This window comes from Platalea leucorodia, assembly GCF_965183815.1.
Source record: "Platalea leucorodia genome assembly, chromosome: 2".
Lineage (NCBI taxonomy): Eukaryota > Metazoa > Chordata > Aves > Pelecaniformes > Threskiornithidae > Platalea > Platalea leucorodia.
The window spans coordinates 124288173-124302489 of NC_138824.1; the positions used below are offsets into that span (position 1 = coordinate 124288173).

At 41.9% G+C, this 14317-nt stretch overlaps 1 protein-coding gene across 2 annotated transcripts in view; it reads right to left on the reverse strand.

Annotated features, from left to right (window-relative positions):
• The window catches only part of NME7 (NME/NM23 family member 7), a 95023-nt gene extending 80796 nt beyond the window's left edge, over positions 1 to 14227 (reverse strand). For both annotated transcript variants that reach the window (XM_082305102.1, XM_082305101.1), the window contains exon 1: positions 14172 to 14227. In XM_082305102.1, the coding sequence (XP_082161228.1) occupies positions 14172 to 14174 (3 nt within the window). In that variant the 5' untranslated portion in view covers positions 14175 to 14227. The remainder of the gene's footprint in view (positions 1 to 14171) is intronic.
• Positions 14228 to 14317: the final 90 nt, after the last annotated feature.

The window sequence follows — 14317 nt, forward strand, 5'->3', positions numbered from 1 at the left end:
TCTGGTCTAAACTAGGCAGAACATACATCCGGAACATACATCCGGATTTGGTTTTCCCAGCTTCAAGATGCCTCCTGGCTGCCACACTATTTTACTCTTCTGGGGTGAGTACTTCTGTCCTCTTCCCCTAGTTTTGACTAGAAATTTCATCCTAGAGTTTCTCTTACAACAGGTAAGTTTCTCTTACAGGGAATCAGGAGCTACAGATTTTTTTTTCTTCTCCTGGTCATATGCACTCTCAGACTTATCACAGTCTAAGGGAAGGGAGTTTAGATGATTCCCCTAGCTATTCTATGGGCAACATATTTTTACTAAGATCCTGCCTTTCACATGACTTTCTTTTTTCCATTATACAGATAATTCTGTCCCATTTGTAAGCTTGAAGTTAGTATGAAAACTATGCCAGTTTGTCACTTCATGCTTTTGAGCTGTAATCTCTATGATCTGTAATTGACTGGAAACAACTACCTGGGCTTAAACTAGTTATCAGACGGTGATGTATCATATGCCCTTCAGCTTACCACTCAAGAAAACTTCACATGAAACAGTATCAAAGTATTTCTTAAAATCAGAAAAGCCCTGAGGTATCTAGAAAGTGCATTTTTATATGCTATTAGCAATCTGGTCTCTGTGAGGCTTATACACGCTATCAGGAACTTCAACATGCGTGACAAACTTGACACAGACTCACGGCCTGCTGCCCACGTATTTACAAGTTCAGGAGTCATCAAGAGTATCACTACGTTTTAAGTGGGCAGCTTCGTGTCTGCTGCTCCTTCGATTTTCCCAGTGACTCAGTGACTCTGAAATCAGACCAGAGAGAAAAAGAATCAAAGGACCTGAATCAACTCGCAACCAAGCAATAAAATGACTGCACAAACCTCAGTAAAAGCTGAATCAGAGCGAAAAGGATCCATCTTGGTATCGGTATTCTATATTTTGTAAAACTCTGTGCTGTCACAGGGAAAACCTGCAGCCAAGCACTGATCTTAAGAATCAAGCTGTTTCTATGAAAATTACTGGGAAGAGGATGGACCAGCACACAGGAACCGTTCTCGCATTGAACGGGCATTTCTCCTAATACACAAAAAAAAAACTTTCTGGAAAGATTGCCCTGAAACTTCCTAAAATTCTGGCAATAATTGTAGGAGAAACATTTCTTTCACAACCTGGCCCCACCAAACCAGGCTGGTGGCACTGTGAAAAATACTCTGAAAGAGCAAGAATACTTTTATAAAAAATAAGATGGTATCATGGGACAAGGATACAAATAATTTTAAAACTTTTCAGGTGAAGATATCATGAGGCTGACTGACTCCAACGTCAGGTAGTCTGCTTGTGCATTAACATGAACTTACCTTACGCTTTTAGAAAAAAAAAGAGAAAAAAATCACACATGTATGCGACTTTGCCGACCACTCTCTTTGGCAAAAACCAGAATTTGTTGAAATGGCCAGTCAACAGGTATCTTTCTCCTTGTTCTTCCTCTTTGTAGGTTTTACAAAAAAATAACTATTGCCATTTGTATTGGTGCATTCCTTAGACAGATGCTGGCCTCATGCTCTTCAGACGGCAGGCTGAAGTGGGGGACCTGACCAGCTGCCTTTATCAAGAACATTACTCTCAGAATTGGGTCCATAAGTTATTGTTGTAGATGTATGATCAACCTCTAACAGCAGCTATCTAAGTCCTGTTACGAATTATTTGAAACAGTTCCTCAAAGCTCGTAAATCCGTGATCACTCATCTTCCAGACCAATCACCACTTCAGATTTAACTCTACTCCCTAATCCTGAAGAGGACTTCAGCACAGATGAAAAGAAAGTCACAGATAAACTCCTAGTCTGAGAGCAAGAGTCACGAATTTCAGCCAGATCTATCTCCACCTTCCTCAAAGGCAGCTACTCACAGTCTTATACTCCCCCAGCAGGCCACAGATGTAAGCGTTGTCACAGTATCACCTGCTTTCTTAAGAGCCCCAGAAATACTTCGGTTGCTTTAAATGGTTCACTTATTAGCTTTCCTGTTCTCCCACTCTAACGACTGGCTAGCTTTGCTTTATTTTCAGGTGAATGCTTTTAGGTACATCTGTCTAGGGAACTGCAGGCCCAGCAGTACACCCAACTTTCCAAGTAGCACCGAGCGCTCGGGAATTCAGAACACCAGACAAAAAACCATAACTCCAATTAGCTTTAAAGATGGTTTCAACCACTGGGTTAGGAGTGCTGCTCTTTCATGTAAGGACATTTTAAATGTGACGGTCTCCTGCAGATAAATCTATAAAGCTGAAAAAGGAAAATCAAAAACGTTTAAAACAATTGGAATCTCTACCAAAATGTTACATAAAAAGTCAAGACATCAAATGGGACATGTCAAGCTCTTCATGGGCTTCTGTGCAATCTCAGACAACTCAGTTTAACCTTTTGTGCATCCTTTTCTCCAGCTGCAACAAAATCCTTATTCTGGGAGGGCCTGCCACTCCGGGCACTAGTAAATAAAAGGGATACTTGCATTATAAAAGCTGTAAGGCAATTCTAGCTTATACAAAACAGACAGCTTAACTTCCTCTTATACAAGCTATGCCTGGACCGCTACAGTGAGATGCGTCTCAGTGAGGAAAGGAATGGTTAGCAAAATGGATGGTGTCACTTCATCACAGTGCAAAGCACTTCTTTTTCATCAAACACGTCTATCTTTGTAGTTTCCAGGCACTGTATGCCCTTCAGGCTGAGCGAACAAGAAGGACAGTATGTTTAACTACAACAGGCAATAATCTTAAGCAAATAAACTTCCCAACCACTATTCTCTGCCTTTCTTTAGGACTACTTGTCATTACTGAATGACAAGTACTTCTGCAAGTACAAGAAATAATGAGGCCTTGTTCTCTATACTCATGTTTCTCACCTCTTTGACCACAGCATCACTTCAGCTCAGGCATTTAATAAAGGCTCACACCCACCTGGATTCTCTGATGTCTAACTGGGGTTGAGCTCACACTGAAGTCTTTCTTTAAAGATGCCTTAGAGGGTTTCTTCCCCCTCCCCATTCTTGTGAAACCTGGAGGAACATCATTATCCCTCTGCTAGATCTGACTGAAATCTGCCAGTAAATTTAAACTTCCCAGGGGGGAAACTTAGTGGTCGGATACACCAACAGACTGTGATCACACAAACTTTGGCTTTCTGAGGCAAACAGGCTGAAAGCAGCTGTATGAAAAATTCTGTTTGCACACTACAAGTAACTTTCCGTCATCAATAATTTGTTAAAAGAAAAAAATCTCCATTTGTGAAAGAAAAGGGAAAGGGAAAAAAGCGCAGAAGTAGCTAAGCCATTAAATGCTAGCGACAATTTTGCAAGACAGAAACAAGAGACTTCAGACATATGGGTGGCATTTAACAAATAAGATTCTGAGTGGCAGAAAGTGCTCTCATTTTCAGCATTGAAATGCACCTTAAATCCCAAAATGAATCCTCAGCAGTGCATGCTTATTAAATTGTGTTATTCAACCCATCTTCTACCTTCACAGTTCCTATAATACAGGATATTTTCCAGGCAAAACTCAAATCCACAACGCTGTGTAGATAGAGCACTCAATTAGCTCTGCCTCTTAAAACTCATTTTCCTCCTCCTCTTCTATTCATGTTCCTGACACATGAGCTCATATAATTTTTAGAACTCCAATTTTGCAGCCCCCTCGCTGCTGTTGGACCTCACACCACTTTCTCAACAGGCTTTTCTTTAGTCAAAAAATAAAATCAAAAGATCACTTTTCAAATGAAGAAACATCTGGCAACTGCAATTTCCATGACAATGTCTTGACCGCAGACAATTCTCCATCTAAACCTCATATTCAGAAGCTCACTGGTGAATTTTGTAAGCGTATCTCTTTTTGTCCTCCCCTTGTAGAAAGCAAATCCTGCCTATTGAAAATTTCACACAAATTCTAGACAACTGTTTCAAATTAACGAAGTATTGGTTAAATTATTAAAATTCTTCATCATCTTTGGAAATCTACTGAGTCAAACACTCGACTGCATTTACATTTACCCTCCTGCAAATAGAGGCTACATCCTTTCGATGCACCGTTATCTGACTCCCGGTATTACTGGTACCTAGGCTTCTCAGACGCATCTTGGGCTATATATGTTCATACGGCTATTGCTGCCTGGACCATCTGTTGCCAAGTAACATGGGGATACTTCTGGCTCTGTAGCACTAACCAAGTGAATCTTCCTCTTCGACTGGGATCTCAGTTCAGTACATCATCCCCATATGCTCAGGGGTCACGATGAACACAGCTCTAGAAGGCTGAAGGCCCCAAATTTTCTTCTCAGATTTAGGAATCTGCAATCCCATCTCACATCAGCAAAATTATCTTGCTGTTCTGTCAATTTACTAAGCGAGAAATCTTCTTTTACTACAAGATTATGTAAATTCTGTACGCTTCCTATGAAGTGTGTAGGCATGATTAGTGTAACCTATTCTTTTTTTCCACAGTCTTTCATATAAGAGAATCAAGAATTCAAATCCTAACCATTAACTCCAATCCTCTGCAATTACATGTTATAGTTAAGTACTTAGTTACAGGATTCATGTTATTTTTCTAATTAGGGAACACAATTTCTCTAAAACACATGAAGGATGCCATAGTGCCGTTCACTGCTCTGTGAAGACAGGTTTAGCTTTAGAAGACCAGCTAAACCTTGTCTTTAGGGGAATATGTCCCCATTTAATGCATGTTTAGAAAGTTGCAGATCATAAGTTATATTATTGTACTCTTAATTACATGATCACAGGTAATTCCTCTAAGAGTCAGTAGTGCTCAGCATGTGCCTATCTGCCTCCACTAACTCAAGAAGAGTCTGACAGAGATTTTAGCCAAAGCAGAGCTGTTCTGTGACTCAGGACAGCATTTGTAACACAAGTCATCTCACATAATTCCATGTGAGCATAAAGTTTAGGTGCTCTGCACCTAATCATTCAGTAGCGGCAGAACTAATGCTGCTATGGTCAGCTGCCGAATGCTGGGTCTCTGACTTTGAACTATGAGGTTAGTGTCTGCATGGGATCCCAGAAAGGGAAACAGGGCTACACATACACTGAACTACCTGTGCACATCCCGTTACAAGACCCAACCTACACTGTACTTACAGGAAAAACATTTCTGAAAGGCTCAAAACTTGGCCCAACATTTAAGTTGATGGCAATACTCAAAGGTAGTAGTCTTTTATAGAGACCATTCCTCTGGCAAACTTTCAGCTTTCAAGTCCCCATCTTTTCAGAACCAAAGCTCTTCAGAGGAACACTGAATTTATTTTTTTTTTAATTAGGATTCTGAAATGTTTTCAATTTTTTTCCCCCAAACATTCTTATTCAAGTCTTCCATTAAATTTTCAACCTCCAGTAGAATCTGTCTGGAAAATTTCAAGCAGAATGGTTAAAATTTCAGAAAGTTATGAGCAGCTGGAAGTAGAGGTTTGAAAGGAAACACCTACAAATTCTGAACCAAAGCTGCCAACTGCACTTCAAAGTAGTATAATGCCTACAGTATCTTCAGATTATCTGAGTTCATAATAAATCTTCTGAAAAGCGTTTTTAACAAAACCCAGTTGGTTGCCTTGGAATCACAGCTGAGGGAGAGAGGGTCCTTCAGCCAGCCGATACCATGAGTTTGCGTGAATGCTCTAAAGACCGCACATGCAGCATCCACCTTGAGCAGTCAGAGCTTATAACAGTCAAGTAACAATTTACGATCCTATGAAGTAGACAAACAGCTCTGCCGACACGTTTCTTATTCACTACTGTGGGGACTTAGAGCAAGCATTTTGTCTGCACTACTACTGTTTAACCAAATGTTGACATTAAAATACTATTTTTTTCCTCAGATTGTGTCAGATATTAATTCTAAGGTAGTTGGACTAAATCTAGATTTCGGCTAGTACAGATGTTGTGGTCATATATCCGTTATTCTGAAGTCAGACTAATGACAAGCTACATGTGAACACAAGTTCTCATGATAAAAGCTGTTCAACAACTTCCCATTAGTAAAGTTGTCAAAAATTAAAAACTTCTGTGGGGCAGAGGAAGCAAAGTGGGTAAGTATAATCATGTTCTTAAACTCTGCCAATCCTAACGGGCTTTTACAGGTTCATCTTATGAAGATTTGTTCCACAAGTCAAAGATTTATTTCTCTCCCAGAGCACAGGACTTTTGTCATCATAGTTTTGAGCAGACTACGTTATTCCCCAGGGATGTGAAGGTCTCTGCTGGATGCAGACAGTGACCGAGAGATTCCAATCCCATACACAGTTTTGGTCAAGTTGCTTAGTTCCACCTTCACAGCTGCCCCCTGCATTAGTGCATTTGATGTTCAGCACTTTTTAAAAAAAAGAGGCTATATTTCCCACTTTATCTATTTGTAAAATGGGAATATATCATCACCATTCTTTTCACGGAAGAATAGCGAGATGTAATAGCTAAAATATCCATACTATTTAGGCATCATAAATCCCCCTTGGTTTTGCCAAACACATGGCAGAGGCAGCTCATCCTCATCTCCTGCTTCTGCAAACCCTTCATGGCAGCACAGGAACCAGAGGTCTGCGGAAGAGGTTAGAAAGGGCTGCTAACGCTGCCCAGCCCGCTGCCTCTGCAGTTTGCCACCAGGAACCACTGCTAGTCCAGAATGTCAGTAGCTGCAAGGACTGGATCCAGACCACAGTTCTGCCCCTCCTCCCCAGTGATTTGGGCATGTTCAGACTTACAGGCCATGGTTCAGTTACCAAAGAGCCTACTGTAACAGAGAGCACCAGACAGGGCCAGGCCAGCATTGCTACTATGGAACTAGAAAACATCCAGCGTAAGGCAGTCCTGCTCCTAGATACTATAATCAGAGAAAGAGTACATAGAAAGGATAAAAATAGGGGGATACTAAGTTTAGTGAAAGATCATACGTAAATGTGCATGTGTTCATGTGCAAGAACAGGTATACAGCATCAAGCATGCAGGCCCACATCTCCCCCCTTCCCACGTGTAGACCTCCCTTACACGTGGCTCTTTCCAAGTGCGTTAGAATATTCTGCAGAAAAAGTGGGTTTTTTAAAAAATAATTAAGGTAGTTAAAGTTATTGAAGAATCCCATGCAAACAAAGAACATGCAACAGGCTCTCTGGAACACGTCTCCGGAGAGAGCCACTTCTTTGCAAATACAGGAGCACCCTCTGGTGCTCAAAGACAGGTTGAGCACCTTATTGAAACCTCAAGAATTAACTTCTGAAATGATCAGTAAGAAGCAGTCTCTGCTTGCTACCTCTTCTTAGTGCACTATGCCTCAAAATTACTAACCTTGTAAGAAGACGTAGAAATGCCTAAATTATAAAGCACAGATCACCGCAGCCTGGGTGATAAAGTCCTTTCACGTAGGAAAACTGCTGACGCATGGGCACGTGGCCTTCTTCAATACCCAGCCTCCAAAAATGCCCATGCCGCATGTTTTAAATGAATATCAGAGCTGTCCACTCCAGGACAACTTGCAAGGGCCACCTCACAGTTTCTCTCATACTGGGAACATAATTCTCTATTAGGCATCAGTGTGAGAAAAAAAATATTTTCTACCTTTTCTATGTGCTCCTCTGATCAGGGGATATTCTCGTTATACATGCAAATACTTGCTAAGCTCTCATTCTCAGTATTAAGCTGCAGTACTGTGTTCCAAAGCCCAGCTACACAAAATTTACTCCCTTTATCAAACCTTATGCTGTTTTTTCTTTCCATTTTGTTGGCTGGGAGAGAACGCCTGGGTTCCACCCACAAAACACTACTGAGTGACCTTGGCCTGTTGCTCGGGCACCGGTGCCTCCGGTTTCCATCTGTGTAAGGACACACGTGAACACAAAATAGTTTGGGAGGATTAGGCCAAGCACGGTGCTTACTTCCAGGAAATAGTACTTTTGGTGATTATTCCTGGTAGCCACAATTATAGGTAAAGGTCAATGTTGATGGAAAAAGCCCTCTTCAGACTCACAGCAATAGGTGTTCCCTACTACCACTGTTTCTCACCAGCCAGTTAATGATTAACAGAGTATCCCACCTGGATATACTCGATCACCATAATATTTTAGAAACTGACACTAAAATGCTCAACTGAACAGCCAAAAATGCTTCTTGGAGGCGCACTAGTCCCTTGGCTTAAATTAAACAGGCACTATCGAAAAGAAAAAGATAAAAGGTTCCGTTTATAACATTCAGCCACTGGCCACCAAGACAGTCAGGGGCTGGAGAACACCACACACGAGACGAGGCCGGGAGAACCGAGCCTGCTCAGCTTGGAGAAGGCTGAGGGTGACCTTACTGCTCTCTACAACTACCTAACTGAAAGACACCAAAAAGACAGAGCTAGACTCTTCTCGAAGGTGCACAGTGATAGCTAAAAATACGAAGGACACAAGTTGAAACATGGGACATTCCAGTTGCATATCAGGGGAAAAAAAAATTTCCCAAGAGGGTGGTCAAACACTGGCCCAGGCTGCCCAGAGGTGTGCCATCTCCATCTTTGGAGACGTTCAGGACTCGCCTGGACACGGCCTGGAGCAGCCTGGCCTGGTTAGACCTGCTTTGAGCAGGTTGGAGGTTCCTTCCGACCTAAATGATGGTTCTATGATTCTTATTATAGCCTGGCGGCTCCTTGCCCAAAGGTAATGCCCACCCTTCCAAGCTCCTCCAGAGCCTACACAAATCTGTGGGGTTCATACATTAACAGCGGTCTAGATGTGCTTTCAAAAAATTAAGAGCTCCGACACAACATTCTTAAGTATAAATTTTATCCACATCAAATCTGCCTGGAACAATTCTCTAAATAATCGCTGGCTCTGTCATCAAATCCTATTATTTTTTATTGCCAACTGAAATGAAAGGTTGTAACTTTCCCTTATTCCTGGCAACGGTTCACTGAGTAATTCCTGAATTTCTTCAGTTTCTGACAATATAAAAAAACCCAAAGCCCAACATACAATTAGAACAGATGTCTCAAAGTTACTAAGAACTGCACCTACAACCCAAAGGATCCAGAGAGAGAACTCTGGATGATAAAGGGAGATCAGCATTGAAGTTATCATTAGGTAATGCTAGATAACTTTGACTATCATACTGTCAACTATTTGAGCCACTCCATCAGAAGAGCCATCAATGCAGCTAAAATTACTTTTAGAGAAATGGCAATTTCTGCAAGCCAAAGCCAAGACGTGGCTAGAGTAGGAGGTAATTTGTCCCATGGATTCTGAACCCGTCAACTTCGTATTTGTAGGGTGGTATTTTATATAGCACATAATGTCATGAAGATGGCAGCATCAAACCCAAAATGAGCTCCTGGAACAAAGGAAAGGTATATTTTTTTAGCAGTTTTCATTTGGCTGACAGAGGGCCAAAGATTCTTTTATTTTATCAGCTATATCTTCTGCAACGTACGTAGCTTATCTGCTCAAAAAGTAAATTAGCAATATTTGGAAACACTAGTTCGAGAAGAAACCATGTCAGATTTTTGATGCTCACAGGAAGACTCAGCATGCCATAAGCGTTTAAAGGCTACCTGATAGCATTTTGCTTGTTTTTTCCTCATGCTGCACACAATGTTTTATTTTTCCCTGTGATGAAATGCTTCTAATGACAGTTAGCTATTGAAACTTGTCTTTGTGGTTGGTTCTGTCATGCACGCTTACAACTGAAAGGGTCAGGCCACTTTGCAGCTGAAAAAAGTTAGTGTAATCACCAGCTGGCACTCCAGTGAAACTGAGGCTTGTTTTAAGACCAAAGCAGCAAATCTTCTCAAGCATTAGGAAAGTGTCTTTTGGGGAGATTTTGCATCTTTTCCTGGAAGACTTAAAAATGCCTTTTCTTTTTTTTAAATGGTAACTATTTTGCAACAAAAAGTACATAATTTGAAAATTATTAAAAGTTATTTTATAAACATGCACTTGTTCAGGAAAGTTTATTAGCAGGAAAGAGTTTTGTCCGTTCATATGATCAGCTCTGAATGACAACTCTTTACCAAAGTTATCCCATTTTACCAGCTAATCCAATATCGCTGAGATTACTGGTTCCCAAATGAAACTCCTGCAAACCAAGGTATATTCCACAGCTGCCCCGTGAGCTGTATTGTCTTTATAAAATCCTCAGCTGAAAATTTGATCACACCACGATATGCTGGACCATGAGGAACCCAGGACTCACTGTTGTCAAGTTCTAGAAATGGCTGATTTGCTTCCTATTTTCTAAGATCCATTTTCCAAAACACAAAATAAGTCTTTAAAATGCTTTGATCCATCAGTGAAAAAAAAAAATTTACTCATTTTTCTTCCCTGTCTAAACTGAGGATTTCCATGCTGATATTCTCTAAACTGGGGGTTTTACCAATGAACTGATGATGATAATAATAACAACAATAAACATACAACATACGAGTTGTAAAATTTTCCGTTGAAGTGAGCTGAACTACTCATCTCCAGATATATTCAAGACTGTGGTCAAAATTACAAGACTGCAAGCTCCGGCAACCTACCCCAGGGGAGTCTACTTCATATATATTTTCCCCCAACTTTGCAAAAAGAACTAAGGTAGTTGGACACTCAAATTCCACTAACCATGTGCTTCTACATCCACAAAATCAAAGCCAGATGGCATCATATTAGACAAGTCACTTGGCTTTTATGTGCTTCGATTTCTTTATGGGCAAGACGGAAATAATATTTGTCTATCCTGTTGTTCAAAGAGTCTTTGTAATGTAGGCTGCAGTTGTCAGATGTGCAGGGGTAAGAATAATTGTTTTAAAGAGAGGAGGAAAAAGAAATTATCCAACTGCACCTATGTACAGCCTCTCCAAGTGCAATAAGGCTCTGTACCTGTGTGACACGCTGCTTGTGTACAGAGGCCATTGGTCTCTGGCAAATGCTGTATTTCTATATCTGGAACACTTTTGAGTGTCAGAGTGCACCAAACTCATTAATAAAAAGAAACTAACACTGTTAAGATGATGGTCCAATATGTCTCTGCATGAGATTACATGAAAGGCACCATTAAAGAATATCGCATTCCAGCAGCCAAGTGAGACAGCACCTCTCAGACGGAGATAAGCAAGTTTCCCTTTGGGATTTACTGCTCACCATCCACAGCAGCCATGTGTCACGCATGTACAACCAGGACGCCACAATGCATTACAGCTGATTTGAAATACTGTCATCTGCTGACAATGAAAACTGTTTTCCAGTGATTAGCAGACCTTTAAGCCAAAGTGCCATCACAGAAAGACAAATAACTGCAGGATATTCCAGAACATTTCTCCCCTTACCTCAGCTTCCACCACAGTTATGTGCCCAGTTTTACAATACACACAACTATTTCCAGTGCACTGCTTCTATATGACTGAAGTATAGGGCCTAACACAAATACACTCCAAACCGATTCCACTAAAAGTTATTACATTTTTATTTCTGTGGCCATGATATGACTTGTAACTGTTTTTTTCTGAGTAGGTATATATGTTAAAACTAATACAATCTATATGACTGACGAGAAGCAACACAGTACTAAAGGCTAGACGAGCTGTCTAGCAGAAAATTCTTCACTTTCAGAATATAATTAGGTTCCTGAGGCTAAAATCCAGCTTGTAGATCAATATTTGAATCCACTGGAAGGAGTCTTTTAGTTTTTGATTCATTGCTCCTGAGAAAAGAGATTTTGAAAATGTTTGAAATGGATCAGGTGTGTAAAGCCAAGGTGTCCAACAGTCACATAACTTATCCCTTTCCCAGGATGCTGTGGCCGTACCTAATTGGGTAGCACATGTTCCCAACACATCTATTTTCCCATTGTCTTCCAGCTACCAAATTATTCTTACTGTATTTTAGGAAACTGGCAGGAGAAGGGTACATGAGTGGGAAAATCAGCGGCTTTGTAACTATAAAAACCAAGCAGGACTCTGCAACGCTCGAAAGGCCAGAGAAAACCAAAAGGGAGAGGTCCCAGGGCACTGGAGAAGGGCAAGAGACAGTCAACCTAACTGCAGTCTTTGGGAAGATAATGGAACGAGTTATTAAGCAGTCGGTCACTGAGCATCTATGAAGACAATATGATAATAAAAAGTAAATAATGTGAGTTTGTCCAGAACAAATCTTTTTCTGACACAGTGAGCAAGGGAGAAGCCACAGATGTGACAAACTTAGCTTTGATTGGGCTTTTAATCTAAGTCACCTGAGAGTCTGACAAGCTTTGTAGGGAATTATGGCCTAAACTGAAGAGCAGTTACAACTGCTATATGAAGAAGTAATTAGGAACACTTCTCTTGCAAACTGGGAGTCAAATAGGGTTCCACAATGATCTGCCATGCACCTGGCTTTATTTCATGTTTTCCTTCATAAACTGACAATGAAAGCGATAAAGCGCACTTTCAGAATCTGCGCTGATAACTAAGGTGGGAAAGACTGCAAATGGCTTAGTAAACAGAAGCACCACTCAAAATGATGATCTGAAAATTCTGTAGAGAGAGATGCAAAGTACTACAACGATGAGCAAGAAAACAAATTCAAATACAAGGGGAAAAACTAGCCAGACAAGAAAAACACAGGAAAAAAATCTGCATGTTACAGTGGGTTGCAGTTAGAGAGTGAGAGTGCAATGAGATACAGTCGGAAAAAAAAGGATGGCAAACTTGGCACTAGGAAGATCTAAGGCACAAGAAACGAGTATTTTGCTGTGTTCGGCAGCAGTGAAACACACAGCAGTTGGCAAACAATGTACAGATTAAACATCACATTGAGAGAAAACTGCAGACAGAGTAGAAAAAAATATAAACTTTAAAAACACATGATCAGTAGGAAAATACTAAGAGAACAACTTTTTTTTTTTTTTTGTGTAGAATAATGAGAAGAGGAAAGGGCGAAGTTATAACCTTCAAGTTCTGCACGTAAAAGACAAAAATGGAATATCTTTATACCCACCAAGGATAGAACAAGTAATCACTGGCACAATTTGCAGCACAGAATATATTAGAAAAAAACCTCAGAGAACTATAAAAATCATGATGTAATGGAATTGCATCAACAGATCATGCAGTTCCTGTTACTGAAGGCTTTTTGAAACAAATTCAACATGAAACGTTTTGTTACAGGTTGCTGTAAGATTTGACACTGCTTTAATGAATCAGTTAATTTGGTGTCCCCTCAGAAATAAAGGGAGGTTAGAAACACATCACACTCATAGTGACAGCCAACTACAATAAAGTAAACATTTTACCTAAGTGGCATCTGTGCGAACTCACAAAGCAGTAAATTCAACGTGAATAAATTCAATATAGGAATTGAAAATTACAATTTTGCCTGGATTAAAAAAAAAAGACCTGTAACCCCTGTACTTGAAAACGAGCAGTGGCATTCCTACTTAAGCAGCAAACGCTCATCTCGAGTTTGTCTTCTGGAAGCAAGGTGCAAACAAAGCTGCTACACAGGCTGGAGGAGCTGGGGCAAATCTGAGCTGCTTGAGGCAGGTATTTAAAGCTGAGGACGCCAGCAGGTGCCGCGGCCAGGCTCTTGCGTATACCTTGCATATGTTTTTCAGTACGAAATTCAAAGTTGTTGGTTTTTAATCAGCTTTGCGACACCGGGTTTTGCATACCGTCTTTGGCAAAGGCGACTCAGTCAGTTGTTTGATCAGTGAAAACTGTTTTTACATTCGTGCCCCCGCAACGACACCCTCTCGCCTTCCCTGCATTACTAAACAGAAGATCCGGGCAAGAATAAAGGCTGTCGCACCTGAAACGTATTCCCTTCTTAATAGTCACCAGCTGCCTTCCCACCGGGTCCCTCATCGCCTCCCAAACCAGCCTGTTCCTAACCCGGGGCGGCTCGGACGCGCAAACAGCCCTCCCGGCAGCTGGCGGTTACCCACCGCCTGCGCCTCACAGGAGCCCGCAGCGGGGAGCGCAGCCCCTGAGGGGAGCCCTGGGCGGGCCCCGCGGCCGTTACTCCGGCAGCTCGGCACCACCTGCCCCGGCGCTGAGTTTCGCCCCGCCTCAGCAGCCGCCCTGCGGAACGGGGCCGGCACGACGGCGCGGAGCTGCCGCCGCTGACCCCCAGCCCCGGCCCCGCTCGTCCCGACCCGAGGCGACCCCCGCCCGGCGGCGCTCACCATGGCGATGATGGCGGCGGCAGGCGGCCCGCCTCACCCTGCTGCCGCGAGCGCGGCGTGACGCCACGCGAAGCCGCGCCCTGGCAACCGAAGCCCCGCCCCCGTGCACGGCCCAGCGATTGGCTGAGGGGGGGGACACGTCACCC